Source organism: Nelumbo nucifera, chromosome 4 (assembly GCF_055504915.1).
Source record: "Nelumbo nucifera cultivar China Antique chromosome 4, China Antique-T2T, whole genome shotgun sequence".
Classification (NCBI taxonomy): Eukaryota; Viridiplantae; Streptophyta; class Magnoliopsida; order Proteales; family Nelumbonaceae; genus Nelumbo; species Nelumbo nucifera.
In genome coordinates this window covers 15,580,329-15,596,905 of record NC_142652.1, presented here as the reverse complement: position 1 = coordinate 15,596,905, position 16,577 = coordinate 15,580,329, and the positions used below count along the sequence as shown (strand labels likewise).

Genomic DNA, 16,577 nt, shown 5'->3' with positions numbered 1-16,577 from the left:
CTGCGTCCTTTTCTATACTTCTTAGTGGTGATCTTGGAGATCCTTTCAAACTGACAAGGGGCCTTAGACGACCCACTCTCTATCCGCAGTGAATTGCAGCCACACATCTCTATGTTGTTTCAAGATCTCTAGAAATTGCCCAAAAGTAAATCACTTACATTTTGCTGATGATATTTTATTATTTCAAGAAAGCTACTAAAAATGATAAAGTGTTGCAGATGCGGACTATCCTGACCCAATTTTGGGAGTTCGGGTCAAGATATTAATTTCTCTAAATCGTCCATGTATTTCAGTTGCAACTTGCTTTATTAGGGGTGTCACTTATAACAGGTAATTAAGGAGCTCTACCTTGGCTCTCCTCTACTATTGTTGAGTAGCAGAACTACCACTTTGGAAATTTCTTGTTAATAAATAGCAGAACAAACTAAAAAGTTGGAAGACTAATTTTCTTTTTCATGCTGGACGGGAAATATTAATTCAGTGGGAAGTGACTTTTGGTGGGGATATAAATCAAGACAACCTCATACTTATCTACCACCTTCAGAGTTTGAATAAATTCTGAATTACTATGGGTACAAATCTTATCAGCCAAGTATCTGAATTACTCCCATAGTTTTTGGAATTATCAGAAAAAGAATTCTGACTCCCATATTTGGCTAAAGTATGTTGGAGTCTAGGACATATCTATTGAAAGGTGCACAATGCCGTTTTGATCCTCTAATTACTCATCAGATACTTGCACTTGAACGGCCACAAAACATGTCCAGCACAAATGACAAATTAGTATCGACGTTTTACATGTGATTTTGCTATGAAGTTACTCCGATCCGAAACTGCTATATGACTTCCAATCAACATTTTGCCTTCATGGTTGTCTTGTGGAAGGATTTTTGGAAACTTAAAAGAATTACCACCTCGGGTTTAGTGTTTCATATGGAGATGATGCTTGCACCAAGATTTACCGGTTCATGGTCAGCTTGCTGTTTTTTTTTTTTTCAACTAAAGTGAATAATTTATGTCCAACACAGAGGATTTGAATCACCTAGCTATTTCTCTATTGTCCTGTGCAGTTCGGGCGGTTTGGTTTGGATCTTGTTTGGGATTTCATTTGGAGGGTTGTAACAATTGGACAGTTATTTCATGGTTGGCATACTGGTTTTTTCAAATCCCCAATACACCATCAAATGAGTTAAATCTCTTCAGTCAATGTTTGATAAGTCGGTGTAAATTGGTTATGGAACAGGTTTCTTTTAATCCCCTTTCGCGGTACTAGCGGCTGCCCAAGCACAAATTTCTGAATTGACACACTTTAAAGAAGAGCATACCAGATTACCTATCCAACCAACCCATTGTTCACCAACAGCCCACCTCCCTTCATTGGCATGATCATATATTTGATTTGTTGTCACTTTTTGCTAATGTAAAGTTATTGTAAGTAAATAGGCAGGTGGTTACTAAACAGGTTTAGCTTAAAGTTGATGGGACTCGAAATTCTGGTATTGGTATCGTCGTGCGAGACCACTATGGCTCTCTTATTTGCCTTACACTCGCTGACTCAAAAATTACGGAGGCCAAAGCATGCACTTTGAGCACACGGGTTTATAGAATGCAAAAGACTTGTCTTTCTCATAGGAGACGCACAAAAGATTGTACTTTCCTTTCCTTTCCTTGTCGGAACCTCTCGTTAAGGCTCCTTGGCTGTTAGAATACTACGGTTGGTTATAACCAGCACACAACTGCAATCTGCCACGTGGCCACGTGGGCAAAATTGGTGACTCATCACCTCTCTCTGTACATGTAAACTATACACACGAATGAGAAATTCGTGTTCTGTTTGTCTGTCTCGATACCATTCTTACATGTTGTCAGAGCGGCGATCCGCGTCTCCTTGCTTCCTCTGCATTCCTCGTTTCTTTTCTGCAAATCTTGATTTGGTTTGAGTTCGGTGGATCTTGATCAAGTTGTGCTTCCTCCGCTCAGCAGTTCTTGATCCAGTTGTGCTTGCTCTGCTCAACGATTCTTAATCCGGTCATCTCCCTGCAACTTTTGACTCAACCGCGATTGACGCTTTCTTGATTGAGCTATTTCTCTGCAACTGTTCTTGCTATTTACATGGAGATTGAACACAACTCTCCTTATTTTCTTTCTTCTTCGGACAGACCAGGAATGATGCTTGTGTCTTGTCCTCTCACCGGCGACAATTATCCCATGTGGCAAAGAGCAATCATCAATGCCCTGAAAGCAAAGAACAAATTAGTCTTTGTTGATGGATCTCTGCCAAAACCGGTAGCTGGTGCTGCGGAATTCAGTACTTGGACCAAATGCAATGCAATGGTCATTGTGTGGATCTTCAACTCCTTAGCAAAGGAAGTCTACAACAGTGTAGCATTCGTCAACACAGCAACAGAAATCTGGAAAGAATTCCAGGATCGTTTTTCACAAGGAAACATTCCTCGGATATACGAATTGAAGCGAAACTTGGCACTGTTGCGTCAAGACGATCTCACTGTTAGTGCATATTTTACAAAACTTAAGACACTTTGAGATGAACTAAATTCTCTCATGGTGTACCCTGAGTGCACTTGTGGAGCTGCCAAGATTTTCTCAATGGAGCGTGACAGAGACAGACTCCATCAATTTTTTATGGGTCTCAACGAATCGTTTAATACGGTTTGATCAAACATTCTTGGATTTGAGCCTTTTCCTACCTTAAACAAGGCCTATGCCCTCATAATACAAATGATGGTTCCCCGTTCTTTGCAACCTGAAGCTGTAGCACTCACGGCAAGGGATAAAGGTACTGGGGTGTCATGACCAAAACTCCGGTGTAACCATTGCAAAAAGAACAGCCACACCAAGGATCGATGTTATGCTCTCTTTGGATATCCTCCAAAATGGAATCGGCGTCGATATGACAAAACGCCAACTGATGACTATGGTAAAACCACCCGATCTGCTGCTCTTATAGTTACAGATAATGCAAACCAAACAAATACATCAATGAATCAGAACTCACCGGTGGTTGGCCTAACTATGAACCAATACACTCAATTGATCTCTCTCCTGAATAGAGAATCAACTGACTTTGCAGCCTCAATCTCAGCTGGTAAGAATACTACTCCTGTCATTGAATGGATTATTGACAGTGGTGCTTCAGACCACATGGTATCAAATGATGTCTGGTTTGATACCTCTATTACTGTCACACCCACAAGCATTCGTCTTCTAAATGGATCACTAACCCGCACAAATTTGCGTGGATCCATTCCCATTGGGTCACATATCCTTCAAGATGTTATGTATGTTCTCACATTTCGTTGCAATCTTTTGTCTGTAAGCAAGATTACACAACAATTAAATTGCATTGCCATTTTCTTCCCACACTATTGCATCCTTCAGGACCCACTCTCCAAGACTGTGATTGGGATGAGTGAGCTCCGCAATGGGTTATACCATTTCAGATTCCACCACTCCACCACCATTGGTCATTCAATTAGTGTTCATCGGTTCACCACCCTTAGTTATTCATTTTGGCATATGCATTTGGGGCACGCCTCTCGATATCGTTTAGCTCTCATTCATGGGATCTCCATTTCTGATTTGAAGTTATGTTGTGATACATGCCATCAGGCCAAACAAGCTCGTTTGCCATTTTCGATCAGCAGCACTCGCAGTAAAGAACCTTTTTCTTTGGTACAAAGTTTACAACCTAGAAACTCATAAAATCTTCACCACAAGAGACGTTATTTTTTATGAGAATCATTTCTCATTCAAGAATGGATCATTATTTATCCAACCCAAAACATCTATCATTCATTTACCACCCTTAGACGATTTTGATTACCCTAGCCCACCTACCACCATTGACACTACCCAACACCAAACCCACACAGGCCAATCTCCTATGACCGAACCCACTCAAGCCATCAATCCTACACCACCAACACCACTTCCACATAACCACGTTGACACACTCGAATCCACTACCAATCATCCAGTGGACTCTCCATCATCACCCATCACCTGCCCACGCCGCAATACCATTGTCCCTATTCATCTCTATGACTACATTTATCAACTTCCTCCTTTACAAGCCCAATCCCATCTTGTTTCCCTTCAAGATGAACCCAAGACCTACAACCAAGCAACCAACCCAAGACCTACAACCAATGGCCGATGAAATTGCAGCCCTAGAACAAAACAACACTTGGTCCATGTATCTCTCTCTCTATATATATATCTTTGTACATGTAAACTATGCATACGAATGAGAAATTCTTGCTCTGTTTTTCTGTCTCGATACCATTCTTACATTGGCGGGTTGCATACCATCATCACAGATTGCGAGGAACTTTTGTGCTCTTTTTACTTCTTCTCTTGTCTCCTTTATTCCTCGTAACAGGTAATTGTGTGGCCCATAATTTAGCCAAAATGGGGTGTAATATCTGTAGATCCTTGACTTGATCTACACCTCCTGAAATTTTCAATTTTGTATTTATGAATTACTTGTTGCAATGAATTAGCCTACGGGCTTTTCTTTCAAAAAAAAATTGTGCGAAACATACCCAAAGAAAAAGAGCAAAGAAATCAGTGTTGATGCAGATTTAGGTCTCTACGAAATCTTTACATTAATGCTTAGGTTTTTTCTTGTTGCATAATTTAGTAATTAATCTAGATGGGGGCTAGTTCGTCACCCAATAGAAAAATGCCCTTTCTTGTGGGTGGTGACCGGTAAGCATAAAAAATAGCCGGGATTGAATCATGTTTGCAGGTTCATTCACACTGACACTGCTTTGGGGAGGAGAGAGAGAGAAATCAATCCATTATAATGAATCAAAGATAACCCTTAATTTGCTTCGTAGGCATGGAAGCTGATGACAAAGGACCGAATGGACCAATGGGGTTTACGTGTACTACAGCATAACATCTGGTTTTTTTTTCTAGTAATTAATAGGTGCGGTATTTTAGACTCTGTTTGGAGAAAGGAACTGTTCACACCGTCGATCTAAAACATTTCCTCTGATATCGACAGTTGGGACAAGGCTACCGATATTATAATTACACTGCTTCAGAGACAAAGACTTCCCTAGCTATCCTGATCATAATATATTTTTCACCATCTTTCGTTGTTCAAGAGAGACATCACCACTCGCGTCGTGGTGATGTCTGGATCAAATACAGATACTTCAATCAACCTTCCATGTGCTTCTATTATTCTTTCTTTCGAACCAATATATATACTAATATAATTTAGGATTCTTCACACAATGTGTCATTTCATCTTACTAAGAGAGGAAACTGCATCTGCATGTGAGGGTGTCAATGGACTGGTCAATTTGGACGGATTGAATGGATCAATACGATCTATTGGATTGAATCGATCCAGTCCCAAATATTTATGAAATTAGATTGGACCTGGTTCGTCTATAATAAATTTATATTAAATTAGATTGGATTAAGTTAATATCTTGCTCATTGATATAAGATATGTAAGAATAAGGTGTCAATAAATCTGATTTGGATTGAAATCAATTTAAATAGGTTGAACAGTCTAAACATTGAATTGGATCAATCTAAAATGATCTAAAGTATTCATTGAATTGAATTAGACCTGGGCTCACATTAGACTGAATATAATCGAATTGGACCAAATCCAATCCAATTGACACCTGTATATACATGCAATGCATGCATAGATAGAGGATACTTGTTTGAATTTCTTATTAATGAGTTGTTGGGTGTCAGATCTCTATGATCACCTAAAACTAACTACCTAATAATTAAACTTGTACACCTCTTTGGCTAAAGTCTGTACCTAAATCACTATTCATTTGAACCTATTAAGAAAATACAAAAAAGCTAGCCATCGTTTCCACAGACCACGGTTTTCCATGCAGCTAAATCATTAACGCTTTGTATTTGCCTTTTGTTTTATGAATTTTCCCATTGTTTTCGTGTTTGGTTTTTAGCGACAGTCGTAGAATTTTTAATGAACCATCAAGAAGTCGCAGTCATGGTCTTGGGTCTGAAAATTTCTGCGGGACTGCGGGTCACATAGGCCAAGTAAGTACTCATTACATTTAACCCAATCAACGTGAGAAAAGAAATTGGAAACTTGGTTATTCTTTCAACTACTTCTTCCATCTTCCCCACGTTGATTATCAATCGCCCGAGGTGGTATTTGCAACCCACGTTGATTATCAATCGCCCGAGGTGGTATTTGAGAGTATTTAAATTAAAAATAAGTTTTTATTGAATAATTGTTTAAAAACAAGTGTTTATTCAAATAAATATTTATTTGTATTTGGCATCCAATTTTTGTAAGCATTTATTTTTTAAAATAAGCATTTATTTTATATTGGATGTTTGAAAGCACTTTTACAAAAATATTTTTATGAAAGCACTTTTGTAAAAATATTTTTATAAAAGTACTTTTATGAAAACACTTACGAAAGTACTTTTATGAAAACGCTTTTATAAAAATATTTTTATGAAAATGCTTTTATAAAAGTATTTTTATGAAAACACTTTTATGAAAGCACTTTTATGAAAGTATTTTTATGAAAGCACATTTATGAAAATACTTTTACGAAAGTACTTTTTGAAAGAACTTTATAAAAGTATTTTTGTAAAAGTCGTATTTGCAAAAGTGCTTTCATAAAAGTATTTTCTTAAAAGTACTTCCATAAAAGTACTTTCATAAAAGTACTTTTATAAAACTCAACTAGGGATAATTTTATAAGTGGTATTTAAAATTCAACTGGGGATAATTTTGAAAGAAAAAAATTGAATATGTGCTTATTGTATAAGTACTTAAAAAAAACTGGAAATTTAGGTTTAAAAAATAAGCCTTTATTTTTAAAATAAACACTTATTTCGGACTTATTTGTTAAATCGATCAATTATCTGTTAGCGGAATATTGAACTATTGACACATATAACCCGTTTAAAAGATTACTATTTTTTTTGTATTATTTTTATTTTTGATGATTGACATCAAAGGCCAACCTGTTTGACTTGAAGGGAAAAACAGTTTAACCTCTGAGCTGGGTTTAGCTGATGTGCAAATTGGGCAGGCCAACTCGAATACATTAAATTTCAGTATGGGCTAAGCCCGAATTAAAACAATTCAGACTTGAACTCTGACTTGAATCTTAGGCTCGGTTTGTAAATACAATGTTTACAATATAATATATAAGATTTGGCATTGTTTATATTTGTATTTACACTCAGTTTGATAAAAATATAAAACAAACATATATAATACAAAACCATACGTATTATATTTTTAAATCTTATATCAACACTGTACAATGTACATATGTAAGTGCCCGCTTTCCAAACAGATTGTTAGACCTAATTGTTAAGGTTGGGCCCGGATTACAGAGTCCAACCGAAAAGTTAGATGATCATCCAGTGTGCCGCTCAAAAAAAACAACCCAGATCGCTTGGTGTGGAGCCATACTAATTCAGTATCCGCTCAAAGCTTGTTCATTGCTTGTTGGCTGTTGGACTGGCGTTCTCTTCTTACTTAATCATTCTTTCTTTGTTTATTTGGATGTCACGTAACGACTCCTGTTATATTGTTATGGGTAGCCTGTATTTTGATATATTTTTTTAAAAAATATTTTATTTTAGAAATTGTATTAAAAAGACTATTTTTATTGATATTATTTTTTGCCCAAAAATTTTTCTTATCAGTTATAATCCCAAATAAAAATAACATAATTGGCCCCATTTAGACATTTGACGAAGACCTCTTGGGCTGAAAAAGGCCCTTTTGGGCCCTGAAGCCTGAACCGTGCACAGGAAGGGAAAGGTTCACGGGCTCTAAATTCTTTCCTGAGCAACTCTACCAAGTACCAGCAAACCTACTATGACCCAATAGGGGAAATCCTTGGGATTCTATTGACAACTAGTTGTCTGAAATCTAAGAGTACATTACTAGATTTAATAGTGGGGCCCATCAGTCATCGCCTATCCCAACTGTCAGATTGGCAGCTGGAATAGGGATCTGGAATTAGGATTGGAATGGTATAGTCCAATTTCAACCATTTGATTGGAAGGGAATAACCCTCAATTGGGAATGAAAATCCATTCCAGCTGATTTTAATTCTGATTTTAATTTTGACTATAAACCAAATAGATCCTTAATTTTATCATTGACAAAAGGAAAAAGTAAAGAGTGAGCAGAAATTATTGAACCTCAATATGGCATGATGGCATCACTTTTCTGAAAATCGCAATAAAAAAACGTCTTCTGAAAATCAATAAAAAACATGGGCAGAACATTATTCTGCATAAGGAGAATTAATATTTGTAATCAAGTTTTAGAATTAGTCATTCTCAGGCATTGATTTTTTTTTTTCTGCTACACAAACCGATTTCATAAATAAAATAAAAACAATCCATTATCCACAATCAAGAATGTAATTGAATGGAACAAACCAATTGTGGTAAAAGTCAATTCTAAAAAGCTATTTATCCTTTATTTAAACTAGCTAATAAAACAATCTAAACAAGAATCATGCAAGCTTTGAAATTAAACATTTATGCAAATGTAAGTGACTCTAGCTTTTCATCTTACGTATGAAGCAGAAAATAATTAAGTTGGAACAATTTTTTTCTTCAAAACCAGAGGCAGCTAATGGGAGCTTTTAACTACTTGTGACTCCCATTAGATTCAAACCAACATTCTCATGCTTCTCAGCCCGAGATTTTATCACTGTATTTTTCAAAGACTGGTTGATCAACAAATTCGCTAGAATCAGTTGGCTCTGCTGAAGCAACTATTCGCTCAAGATCTGCAACTGAAAAATATGAATATAGGAATAGGTAAAGATACTGTCAAAGGCAACCAATGGTTGCTTAGATACAATAATATGCCTATTTGATTTATTTCTATAAGCTACCTTTGAGATAAAAAGAACTACTTAACTCCTTAATTATGAAAAGCCCTTCATTTTATATGTGCTTCCATTGACATGAAAATTTTCTTTTCGGAGGGCCTCCACATCTCAATAACAATCCAAAGGACATGGAGAGCAAAAACTCTTATATGCGTCCCTACCAACATACACACATTCTGTATGATGAGAATCTAAGCTGATCTGCTGATGTTAATTTGGACCAATTTTAATCTTCATGGTGGATTGATTGAATGGTCCATCCTCGTCATCTAATATTGCAATTTTGGTCGGATTTCGGTTGGAAATTTGTTAAATTTTCAATGGGCCTGAGCCCAGATCCAAACCCGACATGGTTGACATTCTTCAAAACAGGCAATCAGACTTGGACCCCCATCGTCATCCTAATCCAGAATGGATGACAAAAAATGGGTAGAGCTGTCAATGGGCCAAATCCTGTTCAGATCAGGATACGCCTGTCCCGACCCAATGAGAAACCACCTAGACCCAAGTTTCTTTTATCATCTTTGGTTCTACTTTGTAAGACAGTGTTGATGTAAGGAGAATTTTGGTTTACCCAAATTTCTTTTTGGAGGATGGGCTGATACTGCTCTATACAGTATATAAGAGAAGAGAGGCCAAAGTATTCTTTGTTTTTTCTTTTTCCAATCCGTCTTGAAGAGCTTTCTAAAACCATAGCAAGTTTTGCAGGTAGTGGAAATACAATAGATCGATCATAGTGGAGGCAGTTTCTTAGGTACTGCATTCGTAGGTTTTGAAGTTTGGGTATTAAAGTGAGATTACCCCTAAAGTATTGGGTATTAATCTGGACTTTTTCCTTTTTTTTTTTTTTTGAAGATTTTTATATGAATTATAACATGTATCGTATAATATAAATTATTTTTTTGGAAATAAATATAATATAAATTATTAAATATATTAATATATAGTTTATTAAGTGACATAGGCCCCAAACTCAACCTGCTAGCATAGGCCTGCACCTAGGGCTGTCAATGGATTGGATGTACATGATGGATACAAACTGATCGAACCGATTATAATGATTTTGGTTCTATAATTTTGTCCTGATTAATAATTAAGTATTGTATCAATATATATATTCTTAATATATAAGATAATATTAATTAAAAATGTTTAATGTTAGCATATAAATAATTTAGTATTTTGCTATCGTTTTTATTCAGGTTATATTATAAAAATTTAAATTTTAAGTTATTGTTTAAATAAATCAATATAGTTTTCAGTGTAATCAGCTCTAGACCTAAGTCCCCAACTATTAACTGGGATAGGTCTGAATCCGTAATCTTGTCCCGATAAATAATCGGTTCATGACTGCTTCTACCTAAATCCAACTCGTTGACAACCCTTCCTGCACTGACTTGCGCCCGGGATTATATTTCACTCCTAGGGTTGAAATGGGCCAAGCCCGAGCCCAGGCTATAGTCTGCTAGTTCAACCTGGCCCATAATCACCTCTTTTGGCTAAATGAAGAATATTGAACGTAAACATTCTTTTACCCCATATCTATGGTAACGTGTCATGCACAAAAAGTTTCAAAACAGCCTAACTGTTTTTTTTAGGCAAAGTTTTTTTTTTTTTTTCCTGAAAATTAGTGCTGGTGCGGGAGCTCGAAAGGGCACTCCATTTTCTTAGTCAATTAGAACTTAACCTTATGTTTGGCTTGAAGGAAAAGGCAAGGAAAGGAAGGGAAATGTAGGAAAACCTTTACAAACCCTGTATAAGTTTTTCTGCCTTTCCCTATTTTTTCCTTGAAACCAAACACAGCCTAAGAAAATGACATTTCCACACTCATGCCATATTAAGGCTGCATTTGGCATTCCTTATTTTAAGGACTTAACTCTTTTTACAATTAAAAGCTCAATATTCATAAGGGCATTTTAACCAGAAAAAAAGAGGTAATTCCTTAAAATAAGGACTGCCAAATACAGCCTAAAAAGAGGATCTAAACAGCAGATGGGGGATGGACTACCCCATTTTGTAAACCGAGTCCAGACCAGGCCCAAGGTCAAACCGGAGCTTTGCAACCCAAATCCAACTGAACTGAAAAATGACATACTCAAGTTGGAACTGGGCTTGTATTGGTCAATTGGTCTCATGTGGACCTATTACGCCCAACCCGATGTACTAAAAAATTGCATAAAACTGTTTAGTATCATTAATCTAAATTTTTAAATAGAAAAATTATATGTTTTACATGCATACATGCATGCATGTAAGTTATATGGTACCTATGCAATTATGCATGTTATAGTCGGACTGGGTTTGGATTACTCGGGGCTAGGCCCACCTGAAAATTAGGAAAGCCTGACGATTTGGGCTAAGGCCCAGCTCAAAGACCGAGAATCAAAGCCCAATTCGTGCTAAATTGCGAGCCAAAACGGTCCGGGCTCAGGTTGGGCTGCCCAAGTTACACTTACACGCTAAGGACTTCCCCTGAATCTGTCCCTGTACGAGAGGTTAAAAGCGTAAAACCGAAGAATGCATACGCAGTTAAGACAGTGGTTCGAGACGCGGAATCAAATCCTGCAACCAACACTTTGGTGCTGGAAAAAAGGGCCAAAGAGAAGTTATAAATGGTGCATACCACCGAATACCGAGAAAAAACAACTGCGTTGTGGTTGTGGACCTACGATTCCTACGAACTATTCTAATCCGACGGCATCTACCTGACGGTAGTGAACTTATCTTACCTGAGTGGGGCATCTACTAGTTCGGTTGATTATCAGAGTGTCCATTTTCCAAAGATCAAAGGCAAATGGAGTTCAAATCTGCTTCCACAGAATGCGCCCCAGAAATGTCCCACACATCCCAATCGTCTGCACGCTACGCTGAGATGTGGATGTGGGGCTTTTTTAGGGGCGCATTCTGTGGGGGGCCGGGGCAGATGTGAACTCATGCAAATGACCCAAATTGAAATCGTCCATCGGGCATCGGGTAGGTGGTGGGCGTAGAAGCTAGGGTCGAACTTGCAAACAAACACCACCCATACGGCCATACCCAAGGCCAGAGACCAGGCCTTGGCCAGTTGGCTTGGATTTGGAGGCCACGCTACAATCTACACAACACCACCGCTATGATTTTGATTTTTCAGTAATCAGTTCTGTGATTAAATTTCGGTCTTCTGCTCAGGACTCGAAGAACTTCCGCTCCGCAGAGTCCCAGACACAGACACCATGCCTCAACCCTAAACCTCCCCAAACCCAAACCCAAACCCCAAGATGTCCACCGCCACCACCACCTTCATCTTCATCTTCCTCCTAATCATCTTTCCAATTGCAACTGCATCCCTCCCTATTTTAGGCCTCGATTCATTTCTCTCCCAGCAATCACGTCTCGACCCACAAGCTTCCAACGACTCTTTCCTTTCTCTTTCCTCATCCCTCAAAAAATCGCTCTCCGTCCAATCCTTCACCACCGTCTCCTCTCTTATCTCCTCCCTCCTCTCCCTCAAAATCTCTGTCCCCGTCACCGTTAAGCTAGTCGGTTCTTTCTCTGCCGATTCTCAATCTCTCCTCTCCTCCTTCGTCAACGCCGCTGTCTTCTCCGATAAATTCCATGTCATCGGCTCCAATCCTCATCACCTTGCTGTCGAGCACTCCCTCCACCTTGATGTCTCTCATTCTCCTATCGCCACCCAAATCTCAGAGGCAATTCGCGCTGAGATCTCTGGATCTACCTCTAGCCTCCGGTCTTCTCTTCACTCCGTCCCATACTCCGTCGTCGATCGGATCATCAAACAAGATTTCGAGAAGGAGAAGCCCGTCCAAGGGATTTATATTTACCTGCTTAATTTGAGCCCGCAATCGAAGCCCTACGCATATAGCTATGGGTCCGGAGAGGCGTCACCGGCTTTTACCAAGTGCTTGGGGACTATCTGGACAGGAAGAGATCGGTACTTGTGGATTGATTTGGCAGCGGGTCCAGTCAATTATGGCCCGGCGTTGTCTGGTGAGGGGGTTTTGCCGAGGGGAGAGTTTCACCCTTTGGCTGCATTGCACGGTCGGCCCAAGTCCCATAAAACTTTGCTCGCGGATTTGGCTTCTCTAATTTGGAGTGCGTATCAGGTTCTTTTGGTTCCTTCTTTGAGAATTCCTGTTCCGTTTGAGAGCTCGCTTATAGTGCAGTTTATTCATGTTCATAGCTCTCAAAGTAAGGATTCAATTGGGTTGGATTGGAAATCGATTGAGAGGACATTTATGGATGAGGTTAACGATGCAGGATTGCTGTTGGGAGATCAGTCCTTGAGGTTTAAGACTTACGATATTAGTTTTTCAGAATGTCCGATTTGCTCATTTGCAATTTCACGCTCCACCAATTCGTATACCTCGAGATTCTTGTTTGAGAACTATACGTTGATCGTTAGTGAGTACTTGGACTCGAAGCGTTTGCATCAGATACTATCGGATTCGGCTGATGAATTCAGAAGGTTGGCAGAGATACCAGAGGAGGATTTTGGTATCATTCTTCCCGTTTACGTGTTTGATTTGGACTACAATAGGCTTTTGTTGCTCGATCGTTATCACCAATCTGTTGCTTTTAGAGACATGGTTATTGCAGTTAGAACGACAAGCACTCAGACCGTAAGTGATTACAGCTGTAACGGCCGTCATGTAATTACACAGACACGGACTCTTGAGAGACCACTTGTTGGTTCGATTCTGCAGAGTATGTGGGGAGTTTCTCCAACCCATTTACTGTGGAACCGCAGGGATAACAGGACTCTTGTGGACTATACCTGGAGCATCGGCCAGACTCCATTTGGGCCATTTTCAGAGTTATCATCTTTGTCATTCGTGCAGAAGGATGCAGCTCGGAGAAATATTCTTTTGACATCATTGAATTACACCATTACAAGTGCCCTTGATGTGCTTGACTCAATAGCTTCTCATGGGGGTGAGAGGAATCTTCTTAAACAGAATCGACATGTGGAATTCGTGCAGAGGTGGAATTTGCTAAAATACAAGCTGGACAAAGCTATTTCATCACTATCTCATTTGGATTTTGACATGGCTCTCTATTTCTTGAGGTCATCTGAACATGATTTATATGCCATCCACTCGCTTGTTTATCATGCATCGCAAGAACTTGAGGCTTCTCTTGTTTGTTTCAAGGATCCACCATTTCCATGGGCTTCGGTATCAATGGCCGGAGTGGCTTTCTTTGCTTTCTTGTATGTTTATGCCAAAAGGGACAAGATCTTTAGAAACAAAAGAAAACAGTTTTGATGCTATGGAGGAGAAATTTGTACCAGTTGAACATCTGACAACCATGTTTTCTTGTAAAAGAGGTAAGTTGCAAATTGAAAGATGGGCATTTAGTTTAATTACGCCATGGACTGCAGTCAAAACTAGATGTCTTTCAATTTTACTTCTTTTCTAGTTTGACTTAATTTTTAGCTTTGGGACCATAAGTTCTTTAACTACAAATATGGGCTTCAATCAGTATAAGTGCATCTGTCTCAGAATGTTGTTCTTGTCGTGGCCTTGAATGTTACACATAATTCTGATTATCCATGATTTGTTCCACAACTCACCCTCATTTAACACCATATTCTTAAAAGTTCTTTAAGTTTTTCTTGTTTCTATTTCTGGGCCATGGTACACTCATCATAGAAAATGTTCTGGCTTGCAGCCAACTCTATAAAGAATATTATCTTCATAATTCCGGTTTTATATAATTTGAGATCAACCCCAGCTTTATGTATTGTACAAGTACAACTATATGCTTTGGCAGGTTTCAGTAATGAATTAGTATCTGAATGTTTATAGCCCGAGCCAACTTGGACAAACCGGTGCTAGTTTGGTGTCAGTCTTGTTGTACAAAATTCAGCTTCTTGGTTAGAAAGGAATGTAGGCTTAGCAAGAACATAACTATATAAGCTTATATTCTTTTTTTGATAAGTTATAAGCTTATATTCTTTCACTTGAAAGTTGAAACCAAAAATTTTCACTGTTAATTCTTGATGTTCTCCAATGCCAGAGCAATATATAAATGGCTGAAGATTCTTCCTATCAAGGGGATGATGTTTCTATGAATATCTGAGGGAAAACAAGGATTGGTTGACTTTTAAGATGGACTTAAGGCTGAAATTACAACAATAGGTTGTTGTAAGCAAATCAGTCTAAAGGAGCAAAAATAAAGATGAAATAAAAAGGGAAAGAGCGGCTTGACAAGGATCAGTATCAAACTATAGATAGGCCACAAAGCCCTCAGCTCGCTTTGTTGAGGCTTTAGCTTAAGTGTACCCAGCAAAAGAAGCTGGTGAAAACTCAAGAATAATTATTAAGTCTGAGCTATGTTATTTAGGGATTACAGAAACTTCATAAGAGAAATCACAAATAGATAAATACTCATAAAAAAAAAGAAATATCTAATAGATAAAAAATAAGAAAAGAAATAAAGGTGGGGGATGATTCAGCAATGAAGAAGGTAAAAAAGCAATAGACGTGTCGGTTGGGAATGCTGCACTTAAGAATCTCTTTCCTTCTTTGTATTCTAATTCTTTTTTTAAAAAAGGAACCATTGCAAAGTCTGTATCTTCCATGTCTCTCTCCATTGGGATTAATCGGGACTTGGGCTTCAAAAGGGGTTTGAGAAAGTGTGAGTTTGATTCTCCGGCTAGTCTTTTATAACTTTTAGACAAAGTGTGGTTGGACCTTTCCAGGTTTGATGGGTCTATCTGGTCCCCTCACCCATCTGGGTCTTTTATTTGTGCCTCTTTCTTCTCTATTTTGTGCTCTACTCCTTCCCCTCAGCCCTTTCATTTGGAGGAACTTTGGTACAAACCTATTCCCCCCCCTCCCCTCCTAAAGTTAGTGCTCTGCATTGGGAAGTGTTTTATGGGAAGATTAATACTATGAACAATTTACAAAAGAGAAATCATTTCCTTTGCTTGTCTCCAAACTGGTATTTTTGCTAACTATTGGAGAGAGCTGCTACCACCTACTAACCTCCTGTCCAGTTGCCGCAGGTATTTGGGAAAAAAATTTTTCCTTATTTGGGTGTAGGTGGACTTTGCCTCTGGAGATACACAAGCTGTTTAGTCCTTCCACTTTTAGATGTCCAAAGAGAAGGGGCAAAATTCTTTAGAAATATGCAAGGGATACTCTGGTTTGAACCATTTGGGAAGAAAGAAATGCTAGAATCTTCCTTGTGAAAGAGAGAAACAAGGAAGCGCTGATGGTTTGCATAGTAACAAGGTTGATACATTAGAGGTTAAAAGTTAAAACTTCACTTCCTCGCAATTCTTTTTTTTTTTATGATATTTGGAGGAACTGGAATTTAGTTGCAAAAAACTCCTCAAAGAAGGAGAAGACCATCTCCTGTTGTTACCACCTGAAGATGACTTTATTAAGCTAAACTTTGATGGAACAACCAAGGCAACTTAGGTCCTTCAGATATATGGATGCTTTTAGGAACAAAGGAGTTGTGGCGGGGGATTTAGTTAGAGCTGGGCTTCTTGTTGTCCATTTGTCCTTCATGGGGTATAGCTAGCAAGACAGATGAATTTTGGCAAGTTGGTTATTGAAGGAAACTCCAAGCTGGTAATAGGAACTGGCACCATTTACATGGGCCATCCAATCATTCTTTTTTTTTATCATGTCATGGTAGCTTATTTTATTTCAAAAT

The 16,577-nt window shown here is 38.4% G+C and overlaps 3 protein-coding genes across 3 annotated transcripts in view; all 3 read left to right on the top strand.

Moving 5' to 3' along the window:
- The first annotated feature begins 2,112 nt into the window (after positions 1-2,112).
- Positions 2,113-2,544, top strand: LOC109113943 (uncharacterized). Its single transcript, XM_019195893.1, has one exon. The coding sequence runs from the start codon at positions 2,113-2,115 to the stop codon at positions 2,542-2,544; it is 432 nt and encodes a 143-aa protein (XP_019051438.1).
- A 9,311-nt stretch (positions 2,545-11,855) lies between these two features.
- On the top strand, positions 11,856-14,367 carry LOC104586747 (uncharacterized). The gene has a single exon (XM_010244076.3). The coding sequence runs from the start codon at positions 12,167-12,169 to the stop codon at positions 14,171-14,173; it is 2,007 nt and encodes a 668-aa protein (XP_010242378.1). The 5' UTR covers positions 11,856-12,166; the 3' UTR covers positions 14,174-14,367.
- Positions 14,108-16,577, top strand: part of LOC104586745 (5-methyltetrahydropteroyltriglutamate--homocysteine methyltransferase 2-like) — a 34,038-nt gene continuing 31,568 nt past the window's right edge. Inside the window, exon 1 of the mRNA XM_088886631.1 lies at positions 14,108-14,235. The gene's annotated coding sequence lies outside the window, so the exon portion shown is untranslated. The remainder of the gene's footprint in view (positions 14,236-16,577) is intronic.